Here is a 15,324-nt window from a genome sequence, read left to right as displayed (position 1 = left end):
ATAATTATTTTTATAAAATTGAAGGGGGAAAAATGTTATTATGGGTAACTGAAAAAGGGTTTCTTTTCGGACATTCTTTATGATATTTTTTCAAAACATTAAATAAGCGAAATTAAATCTTAATTTACGGGCTTTCATATATATTTTCTAAAAATATGCGTCACCTTTTGCTAATGTCAAATAATTTTCCAGTTGGGCAAGGTTTTATTCATGAAACATTCATGCTATATCGCAAGTGTATATATATATAACGAGAACATGCGATAAATCTTAAATTATAGAACGAAGAAACTCGACCAAATCTATCGTAAATATCATATGAAGTTGAGTAAGTGATGGATTCGATTACACATTTCATTAAATGTAAACTGAACAACTTATTAAAATCAATGGCCATACCGCCATCGTTGACATATACATATATACAAGCTACACAAATTCGTGACTTTCTCCCCAAACTCCATTATCCGTATCCCTTCACGAGTATAAACAAAGGCAAAACTTCTAATTTCTCTTTTGGAAGTAATAGTAAAACCAATCAAGAATCTACGAGTTATTTAGATTTACAGCAGAATAATAATAATAATAATATGATATGAAGGGCGAAAGTCTCATCTTCCCTCCCCAATGATACTATGGAGCATAGGTTTTGTAAGGTTTACTGGTGAACTCTCCGCACCAGCTGCTATGCTTGTACTACCGTAGCTGGTATCACTTGCTCTAGTTGCCTCATTACTTATAAAGCTTGTTGTGTCATCGAATTTCCAGTCGGTTAAGTATCCAGGCCTTGAAACCTCCCTGCTCACATCTGTGTCTCCTGAAAGCATGGCCACGACACGAGACATGGATGGCCTCTGCAGGAGTGATGTCTGAGTGCACAAAAGAGCGATTCCTATAACACGCTTCACTTCTTCCTCGTCGAATTCTGATAAATTACTGTCTACCAGTTCAACTTCCCGGTCTACTTCATGCAGGTGCCAAGCCTAATGAGCAGAAAGATGGAAAGCATAGTTTAGAAAAAATAATTATATGCATAATGCAGACGAAACTCAGAAAGCAAAGATCGAAGGTGAAAAATATGTTTTGAAGATGCTAAAAGTGACACGAATATGAGTCTATAAATCTAACTGATGGATACAAGATATTTAAATGAGGATGTTGGAGCAGAAAACCCAATGTCAAATACCAAAGCAAAAGGTACATCTGCTGTTCCTCCCATATATCCAATAAAGAAAAAAGAAAACGAATTTCATACCCATTCAAGAAGGTACATCTGCTGTTCCTCCAATCCTGAGTCAGCATTAGGTCTTCCACTAACAATCTCTAGACACACGACACCAAAGGCAAACACATCAGTCTTCTCTGTAAGGTGCCCACGCATGGCATACTCTGGTGCAAGATATCCACTACATTGGTAAATAAAACAAGAAGTTAGTATTTATTCTCCTTGATGCATAAAACATGTTGAAAAGCAATAAATTTGGTAAAAAAAAATCAGGTTTGCTAGTCTTAAGAATCTTACATTGTCCCTGCAACACGGGTACTTATGTGGGTCTTCTTATCATCGTAAAGTTTGGCTAGACCGAAATCGGAGATTTTTGGGGTGAGATCAGAATCAAGCAAAATATTACTGGACTTGACATCTCTGTGCACAATGCGAACCCTTGATTCTTCATGAAGATAAGCTAAACCGCGTGCTACTCCCAAGCATATATCATAGCGTGTTGTCCAGTTGAGATCCAAACTTTTTCCTGCTTCATGAAAACCATAGGTAACTATATACATTCAATATTTTTCCAATTTTACATCTTCGAAAGATAGGCATATGATTAATAATTTAGTTGATTCTATCTTCATACCAAACAATATTTGATCTAGACTCTTGTTTTCCAGAAATTCATAAACGAGGAGACGTTGTTCAGCCTCAATGCAGCAACCATATAGTTTGACAAGGTTACGGTGTTGCACAGCAGATATAGTGGCAATTTCTGTAACAAACTGGCTCTTGCCTTGCCGGGATACTGCAGACAATTGCTTGACAGCAATTGCTCTTCCATCATCAAGTCTTCCCTATGTAGTGTGATTAAAAAAAATAAAGAAAAGATGAAACAAGCTATCACAAACTCAACAAATAAACTACTAATAAAGTGATTAAATCATTTTTATTATACTGGAGTTCCTTTCATTCAGTCTTTTAAAGTCAGTATTAGACATACGATTCCATCAAATTAAAATCAACATAACCAGAACAGAAGCACACATTTTCTCACAAGGAAGGAAAGATAGAATAACAATAAAAATGTCAAGTTTCATTTATTTGGTTTTAAAATGCAAACGGATGAGGGGATAATAGGATCAGTCACTTTCAATTTATTATCATGTCAAAGGCTCATGTCTTATCGCTGCTCGTGTCTTTCCCTTTCCTCATTTGTATATGTTAACAATGGTTGACAATCAAATCAAGGGGAACTGCTTCTGCTTCGGAAAATCTATATCTTTATCTATTGTGTTTGACTAAGTTGCTGTTACGTGTTAATAGACACCAACTCAGTTGGTGAATTTACTAAATAAATTAAAACTATTATAAAATGAAAAAGTAAGGCTATGTATGTCTTGTCCACCTTAATTTCACTGCAATTATTTTAACTTCCGGCTTTCCCTAATATCACTCCATGTCTTACACACTTGAATTTTTGTTATTTTATTAATTTTTATTTTTAATTTAAAATAAATTTCATATGCATTTGCATGTGTTACGAAATCTAGTTGACATAAGGATTTTGTAATCTGAGATTAGTCATGGATCCACAGGTGTTATGGGCATTTGAGACAAAAATCCCATATCCAGGTTTATTCACCCAGCTCCATCATTTTGCCAATAAGAGAACCAAAAGTTACCTTATAGACAGGCCCAAACCCTCCCTCTCCAAGCTTATTTGCAGGACTGAAATCCTCTGTAGCAGCTTTAAGTTCAGCATAATTGAAAGTGTAGGGTCTAGCATCAATCCCCAGGAACTCTGCAAATTCAAGAATAGAAGATTTATTTTCTTAGGAGAAAAGGTGATTCTGTATATGTTTCTACGGTCAAATAAATTTTTAAAACTGATATAAAAAGGTTTTATGCTAAAAAAATTTCTTCGTAGATGTACTTTAAAATCTTGTCCAGTTGAAACCAAAAACTGGTAGCAGGAGAAACGGATGGTCATTAGTACCTTACTTTTCTCAAACGTTGTTGGTGTATTAAATAACAAAAGGAAATTATGTGGTTCCAAAAATGCTTGGTCGCAAAGGTGTAAAATGTTTTCTTTGAATTCAAACTGGTTTCTTCCATTCTGTCCTTAGGATGAAATTTGCGTCTGCATCGACTTGGTCCACATGGATGCAGCAGACAAGTTTTTAAACCCAGAAATGATCTCAAAATAAGAAGTTACAATTATAATATTCGCACCATGGCTACGAAGTTTACCTTCATCATCCTTCATAGGGACCCTTCTTCGTCTCCTAAAAATGAAGAAAGCTGCAATAGAAAGTAGGCATACAACTCCAACACCAACAACAATTCCCACAATCAAACCTGTTCTACTCTCCTCGCTGGTTGGAGCATTATTACTAACAGTAGGTATGAAATCTGAATGAATCAGAGGAATCAGTATTATTGAAACACTGTGCCATTAACCAAATAAATTGTTGATTGCTGACCTGGGGTAGCACTGATTGCTGAAATGGATGGTCCATATGTACCTTGAGCTGGAACACAGCAAGTCCCTTTTCCAGCCCAAAACAAATGAACTTCGAGGTAGTTTTCCGATACCACAGCTGTAAACTGTCTTGTAACTGCTCGTCTAGAAACACCACCTGCTTCCTTCCGTATGTCAAAATCCTCTAAAACACGACTCCCCTGGAATAATCAAATTCAGAAATAAAGAAAGTTAAATGCTGATGTTATTCTTATAAAAGAGTATGATATGAATCACGCTAAAACACAAAACGTTCATAAGCTAAAATTATCCTACTTAAGACCAAAAGGATCCTTTTCAAGTTTGAACCCGCTAACTTGTTAAATTCATTATTCGAAAGGTTCTAACCTTTACGACCACTAGGTGCACTAACAATTCTTCATGAGCTAAAAATTTCCCATCCAAGAGGAATCATATATGCGAAGAATTCTATAGAAAAACTGTGCATAAAATTCGAAATGAGGAAACAAAATCTTAGGTGGTCATTTCCACAAGTATTTACAAAATTGAGTTAATCTCAGTTCCATTTTAACTGTGTCGTTTCTAGAGATGAAGTACTATTGTCAATATATGAGCACTGAACAAAAATTGTTACTTCTTGAAGAGTTTTAGTTAGTATTAAAAACTTTAGCACCATCTGGAATACATCAGCTTTCAGGATAACAGTGGAAGGGCAGGACAGGGAAGAATTCCATAAAGAGGTACAAACCTGGATATAAATATCAAAAACACGCCTCCCAAGACCTTCCCATCTATTGGTTTCTACAATTTGTGTTTCTGCAAATTCAAGCCTAACAGTATAGTTGCCATTTTCAAGCCCCAATCCATAGTACCTTAGTGAGGAAGCAGAGATCCGTGCTGTCTGGAATAGCTCTGAGTCTAGGGTGTTTGTGAACTGAGATCCTGAAGTAATAATGTACTGAGGATTATGGGACGCAGTAAAATATCCAACATTACTGACTGCCCACCTATTTGTGTTGGTAACATAATATGACGCCGGACCAAGTGTCTCGTTGTCTCTCTCAAACAGAGTCCTATCTGATGATGTTATTTGTTGACCACCAGAATTAATTGCGAAGTTAAAATCTGCAAATGAACACAAAAGAGATACTCATCAACCTCACTGAAAAGGATACCTTTAGTGGAAAAAAATTAGCATCATTTGCAACTCTTACAGTCAGCATTCAACATAAAAGCAATGAAAAATATTCCTCAAAGTTGACCTACGTTTGGTAATACCATTTAACACTTTTCCATAGTAGGGGTGATTCAATAATAACTAAGGAAACAGACAAGTTAACAGCGAAGGCAACAAATATGCGAAACCAACAACATGAAAAACAGATAACGGACAATAATGATCCAATATTGTGCCAATAATACGTTCTAATGAACTCAGGAAGGTCTTTCCATCCTCTTCTAGCCTAAGTAGCAACCTATTTGCTTCACCTTAAGAAGCATGAAGAGGGAAAGTTTAAATTATACTCACAGATTCCAGATCCTCGATTACAAGGAAAATTACGTTGAAGGCAGTTCAGTCCGGATGGCAAAACACTGAAAATAAAAGAGCAACACAGCTGTGTAAGGATGAGGATCACTTGCTTAATAATGTTTGATGACAAATGACAGTCCAAAATCCAAATATCAATCAGCTTAACTTAAACATATCAAATTCACAAATGACTTTTTTGCAAACTGCAATAAATTGTTACCCTTTTCCTTCAAGAAGTAGTCACTCTTTTTCTCTAGATAAAATTGTAAAATGTACTAATCATTCATTATATCACATCATAACACAAAAGGTAAAGTGAAAGGAAACCAATGGTAAATTTAAGCATTAGAAATACTTTTTTATCTATTCCTATAACAAGGCGTGAGGCATAAAAAGAGAAGTACACAAAAGCCAAAAACCGTAGAAAATAATAAAGACTACCGACTTGTCATACAATAGATAAGCAATTTTACTTTAAAACATATAAACAATGATAGAATCTAGTTTTTGAGAGAAAAGACTACTATAACGATAGAACTAACATTATTTTATTATCATTTATAGCACCCATCTGGCTCAAGAGCAGTAACATAGCAAGGACAAGTGACCAAATACAATCTAGACCCATAATGTTCTAATTAGAGGGAAAACTACTTCTTAAATCAACTTCATATCTTCTTCAATCATGTAAAAGAGAAAATAGCACCAAGAGAATCACCTGCTGTTTGACTCCCCTATTGTGAAGTTGTTGGCAACTAAGTTACTGTATAATGCACACCATAGAAAAAGTAGTCAATTTCTTGATTTTTCAGTGTATATGCGAGGACACAATGTAAAAATTGAAGCTTTATATAATACTGGACAACCAATCTCAAGAGATAGCAGAGGACAAATCTTAAAAGAGCACAAAATATTTTAACAGGAGTTAAGAACCTGTAAATTACAACAGAATCTGTTTTTATCTTATTGACTATATGCATATGTACAAACATAAACCTATAAGAAACTTACATTAATAAATTTGGCTCAGAGATCCAAGAGGGAAAGTTCCCAGCTAAATTGTTGTACGACACATCTCTGCAAGGGTTGCATGTTGAGAATGAAACATATTCAAAGACTAAGAATGAAGTAAATCACATCAATTCATACAAGCTTTAAACACCGTCCAAAACTTCTGTCTATCTATGTTTCACCATCAATTAATCTTAGGTGACATTGGAAGTGTGCTATACATATGGTCCCTAGTTTCCTAGGCAAAACCAGCAGTGAAGGCTTTGGCACAATAATGTGCCTTCATCTGTACCTTCTTATATCCAACCTGGAAACATTTATGATTTCCAAGAAAAAAAAGCCAGAATGAAGCATCCTTTTCATATAAATAATACTTCCTTTTGCATAAAGAACCACTAAGAAACTTTAATAGGTAATCAAATAGAAACAGCAGCATTCGATGGCACATCTGAATTCTTTTGACATGTATGCTACATTTTATTATTCATTGTTCCTAAAAGTGGTTCCTAAGGTTCATTTCTGTCGACTTTCATCCTACACAACTTTTAGCAGCTGGTCCCTTGGGGATTTGTGGGCAAAAGATAGGGCTATACCACCAGAATAATAGGAACAAGAGATTGCAGCTTAAGATGTCCCTAAGATTCGCATAAATGAATATACTGGCAGTAATAAACAATTAGGCCAAATAAATTTGTATCTTTGTATATCATCTTCTCATTGAGTTGAAGGATACAAGTTGCACTTACATATTGCGAAGAGATGAACTCTTTTCTGCAGGAAGTGTACCATTCAACTTATTATTTCCAAGAAATCTGCAGATAAAAACATCAAAATGAACTACATTTTCATGCATAAAACAACAGGTACATGAAGATATTTTCCTTAGAAGTTGGAGTCTTACAAATGAGTGAGTGAACTCAAATTAAAAAGTGAATCTGGGATCTGTCCAGTTATATTATTGAAGCTTAAATCCCTAGAAAAAAATACTCAACAGTTATTAGAATGTATGAAACAAGCAAAAAGTGATAAAAATAATAATTCTATTTAAGCCAATCATGAAGCTCCCCAAGTTTCACCAAACTCATCAAATCGTAACCAGCTCTCTCCCACCAAAATAGACATACATATCAACACACATGGTGTGTGTCTGTGTATATGTGTATCAGTATGTGCATGCACAAACATATATGACACACTTATGTAAACAATCAAGCTTTAAGTAAAATGGTTGCTAACCCAATTTTAAGTAAAACAGGTTTGGGTTTAAGAAACTTTATGAAAGGCTCTCATAAAACATCTGACCATCATTTTAGAAGGACCAATCAAATGGTCAGTTGACTGCTTTTAGGTTCAACACTCTATACCTGCCTTGACAGAAGCTTGACTTATAAGGAAACAACCATTCAAGAAAGTAACTTACAGCTGTGTCAAACTCTGGTATTCTCCCATACTGGATGGAATTGTACCAGAAATATTATTGTTCCTTAGATCCCTGCATGCAGTATCTTTTCTTGAGGCAATGCTACTATAATTTATTGGACAAAAAGAGAGAAAAAAAAGCAAAATTAGGAGAAGCAGGAATTGAGCTGGCTTACAAGACACCCAAGGACTTCATATCCTTTATGAATGCTAGAGAACTTCCATTAGATAAACCACTTATTCTCCTACAAGTACATCATATTAGAATGTTGACGTCAAAGACCTTCAATTTTTTTTTTTTAAGTTCGAAAAAAAAAATGTAAGGCACTCACAACTCTGTCAGAGAAGTAAGATTGGCAAATGTTGAAGGTATAGGACCTTCAAAAGAGTTCCCTTGAAATCTCCTACAACCAAAGAATAGACCGAGACATAATAAATGTGCAGAGATAGCATTAAGACACAATTATGTATCCCATTTTCCTCTGCTGCAAATCAGAGAAGACCTTAAAACCAGAAAGAAAGTAAACCATACAAGACAGTAAGCTTTGACCAATTTCCTATAAACTCAGGTATCCTCCCAGTAAGTTCAGTATCTGATGCCCACCTGAAATAAATAAAATTATTGCTTCAAATTTCATGAATAATTTTTTTTTCTGAGCTTAGCACATTGTTTGGGAAATTACAGAAAACAACACATGAAAAAAATTCTTACACCGTCTCTAAGTTCTGCAGATTAGCAAATGTTGAAGGGATCTCACCACTTACCCCAGAACTATCAAAATAACTGCCAACATAAACAAAGTTCCATCACCTCTGATGGTCGCTACAATTTTCATCAAGAGAACAAGAAATGAATAGCTCATAAATTTTAAGGATCAAACCATCCGAGAGGTACACAAACACTACAAAAGAAGTAGGTTGCATAAAAACAGAATCCTATAAATAAATAACCGCGGGTATTTACATATTATATTTCAATCATACAACATCCTTGAAACCCCAAAGGCTTCATGTTCAAATACATATCATAGAGAAATTTATCATGTTATACATCCTAAAAGAGGTTCAACAAAAATGAGTAGTAGACTCTGGCTGCAGTACAATGCATGATAAAATGTTAGTTTGAATCCATATATGTGTTTAACCTTTTAAATATGATGTGCTGATCATGAACAGAAGTTACTTCTCTTATTTTTAGGACACTAAACACATATGATAAGGAAAACTTCAGCATCTTAGAGAATACAAGATCTTGAAGAACAGAGAAAGTTCAGAGAAGCGTACTTGTGCAAACAGATGAAATTGCCTTCAAATCTAGCCACTAATAAGTTCAAACATATTCATAGCTTACTAAATGGTACAGAATATAATAATATGACCACTCAGGTAGAAGAAAGGTAATTCCATCAATAAAATCTGCTACCAAGTGGATATAAATGATTTACCTTAACTGTTTTACTCCATATAGTTTCACTATCTCGTGTTAAATGAATAATAAAAGAAAGTGTCTTAACTGTCACAAGCATACATGCAATTCGTTGTAAAATGATTTCGAAGCATTAAATCAGTATATCACTTTCTATAAAACCTTATGAAAGAGAGTCTCTGTTTAGTTAGGCTCTTAGCTTGTTCCAATATCCTTACATGTATTGATTCATGTAATTATTTGGTCGTTCCTATTTCCGCATCTTTATTTTGAAGGACTGCTTTCTTGTGCTCATTTTCTTTATCAAAATATGAACATCATTATGGATCGCATTGTAGTTTGTTCAAAAGCCTAGGCAAATCAATCAGATGAATCCCACAAACTATAGCTCTGGTAAGGAACATTACCTCAATTTTCCATCATACAAGAATCCTTGTACAATGAAGGACCAGTGTATCCAATGGCAATGATGCCCCCAGCAAATGAGCTTTGAAAGTAATTATTATTTAAATTACCAAAAATATTAGTTTTTCATCATTTTCCTTGTCAAATTAGAAACATATAGATAGGGATGGGACAACCCAAACCACACGAGAGACTTCGAACTGATACACTCCAAATGGATAGAGTTTTTTTTCTTTGAACAATAGTGGTGTGTCAGGGCAGGTTTTTTAAAATTTTTTTTGTTTAAAATGTGGGTATAGAGCAGTTCTAGTATTTGCTTGCTCCACCCCGCTTTGATATTTGAATTTACTGTGTTATCCTTATATATTTTACTTTTAGAAGGATAAAAATGTAATAGTACATCATCAATGAACCCTAAAATATATATGTTAGATATTCATCGGTTATTCTTCTATGTCTATATATCAAAAGCACATTGAAAATATAAAAAATAACAAATAAATATCAAATGAGGTAGGGCAGAGCAGTTATGGATGTAGCCAACATCCACGGAGGTCGTAATGGTATTCAAGTTTTCAAATCCATGGAAGAGTGGGGAGGGGGTTAAGGAAAAACATGCCAACAATGAAGTGGTGGTAGATCTGGCAAAGTGGCAATATCCGCCCCCGCCTTGCTCCACTGCAACCCCTACGGACTGTCTATAATTCTTAATATTACTATTAGACATTGTGTGTTAAAGTGGACTGGAAGTCAAGAACTAGACCGAGGTATAAGATGTCAGTGCTTTAGGATGGTCTAAGCCCTTAAGTTAGCATACAAATCTACACATTTTTCTTCAGATTACATAACTCTTATGGCTTTACAACAATAAAATAGTAAATATATAAATAATGTTATTCACTAAAACTATAATTAGTTTTAATAGTTGTAATCAGTATCTCTCTATGTAACTTTTTCACTTCTAGACTGCTTAGATTGTGAAATAATCCCACCATATTAATTAAATAGTTTTCCTCTGTAAAGCATTGATATTTGGGAATCGCCAATCATAGGAGTAGTTGCAAATTTTGGTCATGTGTCACATAGATGTTAATCCACTTTTAGTTTTTTATATGATATATATATATATATATATATATATATCTATTTTCCAGCTACAAACTGCTCCCTAAAACAGCTTACAGAATCTGCATTGAAATTGGAACATTAAGCAATGTAAAAGAACTTACAGTTGTTGCAGCATTGAACAGTTGCCAAGCTCAGATGGTAGAGGGCCGGAGAAGTTATTAGTGCCAAAGGCACTGCAATATTGAAAAGGACATCAATGAATAGATTATACTACTAAAGTACTTTATTGATTTACTTTACATGAGTATAGTACAGTGAATATGAAAATGACAATCCCACAAAGTCAATAAGTAACAGAAAAGAAAAGGGAAGATATGAAAAAAAAAAAAGAAAAAAGAAAGAAGAAATCTGTAAATAAATTCTGTTGTCGAAATGTATGTGTAATGTAAAACAATGTAAAATAAGAAACCTGCATTTTAGGGATGATGCTCATCATACAATCAAGGAAAAGTGGGAAAAAGAAAGTTGCAAAATTAACAAAAGAGAAAAATGAAAAGATTAGCTTACAATAATCGTAAATCAGTAAGCAATCCTATCTCCTTTGGGAGCTCCCCTGATAATGCATTAATGCCAATGTCCCTATTCAACACAGAAGTTAACATCCGAACTAGAAAGATTTATAATAATGAAGTCATAACTGAGATTTTACAAATTGTACTTACAGCCATTGCATTCGAGTTAGATTGCCAATGGAAGTTGAAAGGGGACCTGTCAAGTAATTCTGGCCCAGTCTCCTGAAAGAAATGGGTTTGACAAATGTCAATATTCATCATCAAGAAACATGGACAATTGATCGTGGAAAACAGTCTGGCTAGACGATATTCAACATAATTCAAATTTCAAGCTCTGCAGCACCTTGATCTTAGCAGAGACATGAAAGGATGTAATCCTTGAAAATGTACAATTGTAAGAAAAGTAAATATAATCCATACAGATTGGTAAGAAAGGTCAAAGTCCAGAGCTCATCCGGGATCACACCCATGACATTCAGTGCATAAACTTTCCTGTAAAAAAAGATTATCTCAACAAGAAAGTATAATATGAAGCTTTTACAAAGTATATTAGTCTGAAAGTTCGGATACAAAATTCTCATCATACCATCAATCATTCATCCAAAATTTGATAGAATTTAAAAATTAAGTATTACATGATAAGTTGAGAACAGTCTGCAAACATAAACTCAAGTTAAACATTCAATTTCATTTGTTTAATCTTTTTCCCAATAACAGAAATTTGAAATTAAACTAATAGGATGACATAATAAAAAATCCTTCTAAAAAAAGTACTCTATAGATCTACTTATCAGTAATCATGCAGCAAATGGCTATCAAATCAAAGGTTGTTATTTTGTTTTTCTGTACATTAAACAAATTAAGCATGCTTCCACATTTTCGTTTTGTTCCCATAGATTTTTTTGGCTAGGTAGATAAAAGAAATAGCTTTCTTTCTTTTTGGCCTAGGGATAATGAAACAAGTTATGGAGGCTTAGAATTAAACCCAGAGGTAAAATGTCTAAAAATAAAAGAAACTGGAAATTAGACAAAAGAGTATTTTTAGTACTATATGAGTGAACTATTACTAAGATGCATAAAAAATCAATGTGAAATCTAATATAAAAGTTTATGCAAAATATTTTTTAATTTTATTCATGCTAGAAAATAAATAATTATATTCCTTGTATATTTTCATTTTAAGTTCAAAATATCTCAACATTAAAAGATGATAACTTATAATAAATTTGAAGCAGAAAAAGAAGAGTGAGAGATAGAAAATAAAGATAAAAAAAGTTAATAGATAATATTTTCATATATTAAAAAGTTTTCAAGTCCATAGTAGTTAAAATTTAGGTTAATGAAATATATATGATTAAAGAAAAAACTGAAAAGTTTTTGCTACGAAAAGTAGAACTAAAGCAATATGCAAGTGGATGGGAACAATTATAGCTTCAATACAAGCAGTTTCAAGATCATTCAGACATAATGTCAAAACAGAAGCTATACAACCATCAAATACCGTACATGAAAAATAACAGGTTTTCATGGGATTGAGACACCGGATACGTACAGGCGGGTGATATGACAAGTAGAACCATTGCTGAAAGAACAGTCGCACTTGATGAAAGGGTTGTAAGCAACGTTGTCGATGTCGGTGGAGTCAGAGTCGAGGGCCGCTCCACTGCATGGATCACCCGTTGTGTTCCATTGGTCCTGTCGTGCTGTTATTCCCCAGTCTTCAAATATTGAGTTCAATGCTCTCACTGAACTCCCATTCAAGGGTGTCAACTTTCTACATGTCTTCTAAATAAAATTTAACTAAAAAATATTGACAGTTAAAACAAATAACCGCTTCTTAATTCTTAATGAAGTTTTTAACCAAATTGTTCTCGTTTTATTATAGGTATCCAATAAAAACATGATATGAGTTACATTTTATTAATTAGTTCGTACACAGTTTAATAATCATTTTATTATTTAAAATATATAATTTTTATATCATTTATTTATATATTTTCACAAGTAAATTTAAATAAAATAATATTAATAATATTATTATTAATATGAATCAAACTACTTTCAATTATAAGATGATATCTAAAGCAAGCCTCCCTATCAAACTAAATGGATAACCCATCTCACAAAAAATTACTAATAATTTTATAAAATTTTTAACACATAAAAAATCATTCAGATTCAAAAATAAGCTTTTCATTCATCATATCATCATCGATGAAAATAATATTATAGTCATATTCGAACAACCTGAATATTATGTATCTAATCTCTTAAACGCCATGCAAAGAAATATGTATCCAACTAAAGAAAGAGAGCTTAGTTGTAACTTATTTCGATTTAGCGCACATGTTATTTCCAAACGTTTGAAAAAGGTAATATAACGAAAATATTAAGAACCACCAACCTTCAGCAGGATCAGTAGTTGGCTGAGATTGATTTTGAGCTTCAGCTGCAAAAGGCAAAACTAAAACACAAAGAGCACATAAACTCAAACCCAGAACTTGTTCTGATCTAAATAATTTCCACATCTTCATAAATTACTGCTTCCAATGTTAATTAATTGTTGTTTCATGTATATGTATGTATCTCTCTCTATATATATATTTCTCTGTTTGATTGTTGAATGAAAAAAAGTTGTAGGAGAGTAGTTAAAAATGTTGCCTTTTATGAATAATTGCAAATTAAGCAACCTTTTTGGATCATAAAATTTGACCAAACCAATATTCATTTATTTTAATATTAGAGTAAGAAATGTCGGAAGGGATTCCATTACTTCCCTTTCCTCTCATACATGATGGTTGGTTTTCATTTGTACAAAATTTTAAATAATTTTAGTTGAATTTTAACATATATTCATTACAATATTGTTAAGGAAATGCTAACCCTATGAAAAAGTCTGACTGTGGATTATCAAAATATTTTAGACGTTGTTATTGATTATTTAATTGTTGAATATTCAACTATAGTATTTCAACGGAGCGCATTGGTGGCGCACCAGCCATTACATTTGAGTTTCACGTACAAATACGACAATGACACCCGCCCGTCCATGCGTCATGGATGGTGCTATTATATATCCTAAAGTTCTAATAAAAAATTTACTTTTCATACCATGCATGACCTTTTCAGTTTATAAATGTTTTTAAATTATTTGCACCCTGTGCTTTAATTGTCACACATAATTTTAACTGCAAAGTCAACTACCAGTAGTTAAAAGTTCTTATCTGAAATATCTTAAAACTAAAGTTACTAAAATCGAATTAGATTGATCAGTTGAATTGATTAGATTGAGAATCGATCGGTAGATCAATGCGGAGCAAGGGTGAGAATTGATTGAGCCATGAATCGCAATTGAATAGGAACCCTAAACCAAATAAACTAGTAAAAATTGGTTGAATCAACATTTCTATTTTCGAGTCAAATTGCTTAGGCAAAAAAAAAAAAAAAACTCTGGAGCCTAACATCTTGACTTGTATGGAACAATAGTTTAAGTTTTTACTAAACATTCGTTTAACACATCCCCCAATATTATTATAAAAATTTATCGTTTAACAACATTTAATGCCACATCAAAAATCTCAATCGATGTTAAATTATCACAAGTGTGATGAATGAAATAGAGTAAGACGTAAATAAAAATACCTTTTCGAGACATGTTATTTTAATCATATAAATTAATGTTAAAATAATTTATTATATACGAGAGAGAGAGAGTTAATCCAGGTCAAAATGTTCTTTCAATTTTATAAATCTTCATGCGTTGCTGCTTGTTTTTATGTTTTTAGGAGAAATTTGAGAGTGAAATGTTGTTTTAAATCATTATATTTGATTCGATTAAGTTTTTATTGGATTCAACATACATTTTGTTTCATATTTTGTTGGGAAAATGAAAAAAATGTTTTTATAATTTGCAGAATTTTCTATCTTTTAGAATTTTCTTTAATTTTTTATTTTTATTATTTTGTATATATTTATTATTTTTATAATTCTATATAATTTTATGTAAATTTCTATAATTATTTATTATTTTCTATATTTTAAAAAACTGCAATTTTATATTTTTATAATTTTTATTAGTTTTATTATTTTAAAATATTTTTATATTTTTACAAATTTATAAAGAAAATATCAATTTTGTCACATGGCACAACCATAGCATGCCACGTGGCAAACATAATCCAATAATAGAAAAAA

At 32.8% G+C, this 15,324-nt stretch overlaps 1 protein-coding gene across 1 annotated transcript; it reads right to left on the bottom strand.

The window, feature by feature from the left end:
- Positions 1-292: 292 nt before the first annotated feature.
- LOC108472551 (probable LRR receptor-like serine/threonine-protein kinase At1g56140) lies at positions 293-13,912 on the bottom strand. Its single transcript, XM_053022676.1, has 24 exons — positions 13,535-13,912; positions 12,683-12,875; positions 11,551-11,622; positions 11,281-11,352; positions 11,126-11,197; positions 10,720-10,791; positions 8,372-8,443; positions 8,192-8,263; positions 7,992-8,063; positions 7,836-7,904; positions 7,661-7,732; positions 7,142-7,213; positions 6,987-7,052; positions 6,241-6,306; positions 5,948-5,992; positions 5,227-5,291; positions 4,447-4,823; positions 3,700-3,898; positions 3,467-3,628; positions 2,899-3,017; positions 1,860-2,070; positions 1,523-1,751; positions 1,256-1,406; positions 293-983 (listed from the first exon to the last, which is right to left on the bottom strand). Exons 1-24 carry the CDS (start codon positions 13,662-13,664, stop codon positions 612-614), a joined length of 3,102 nt encoding a protein of 1,033 aa, XP_052878636.1. The 5' UTR covers positions 13,665-13,912; the 3' UTR covers positions 293-611.
- Positions 13,913-15,324: the final 1,412 nt, after the last annotated feature.

Source organism: Gossypium arboreum, chromosome 1 (genome assembly GCF_025698485.1).
Source record: "Gossypium arboreum isolate Shixiya-1 chromosome 1, ASM2569848v2, whole genome shotgun sequence".
Classification (NCBI taxonomy): Eukaryota; Viridiplantae; Streptophyta; class Magnoliopsida; order Malvales; family Malvaceae; genus Gossypium; species Gossypium arboreum.
This window is presented reverse-complemented; position numbering and strand designations above follow the sequence as displayed.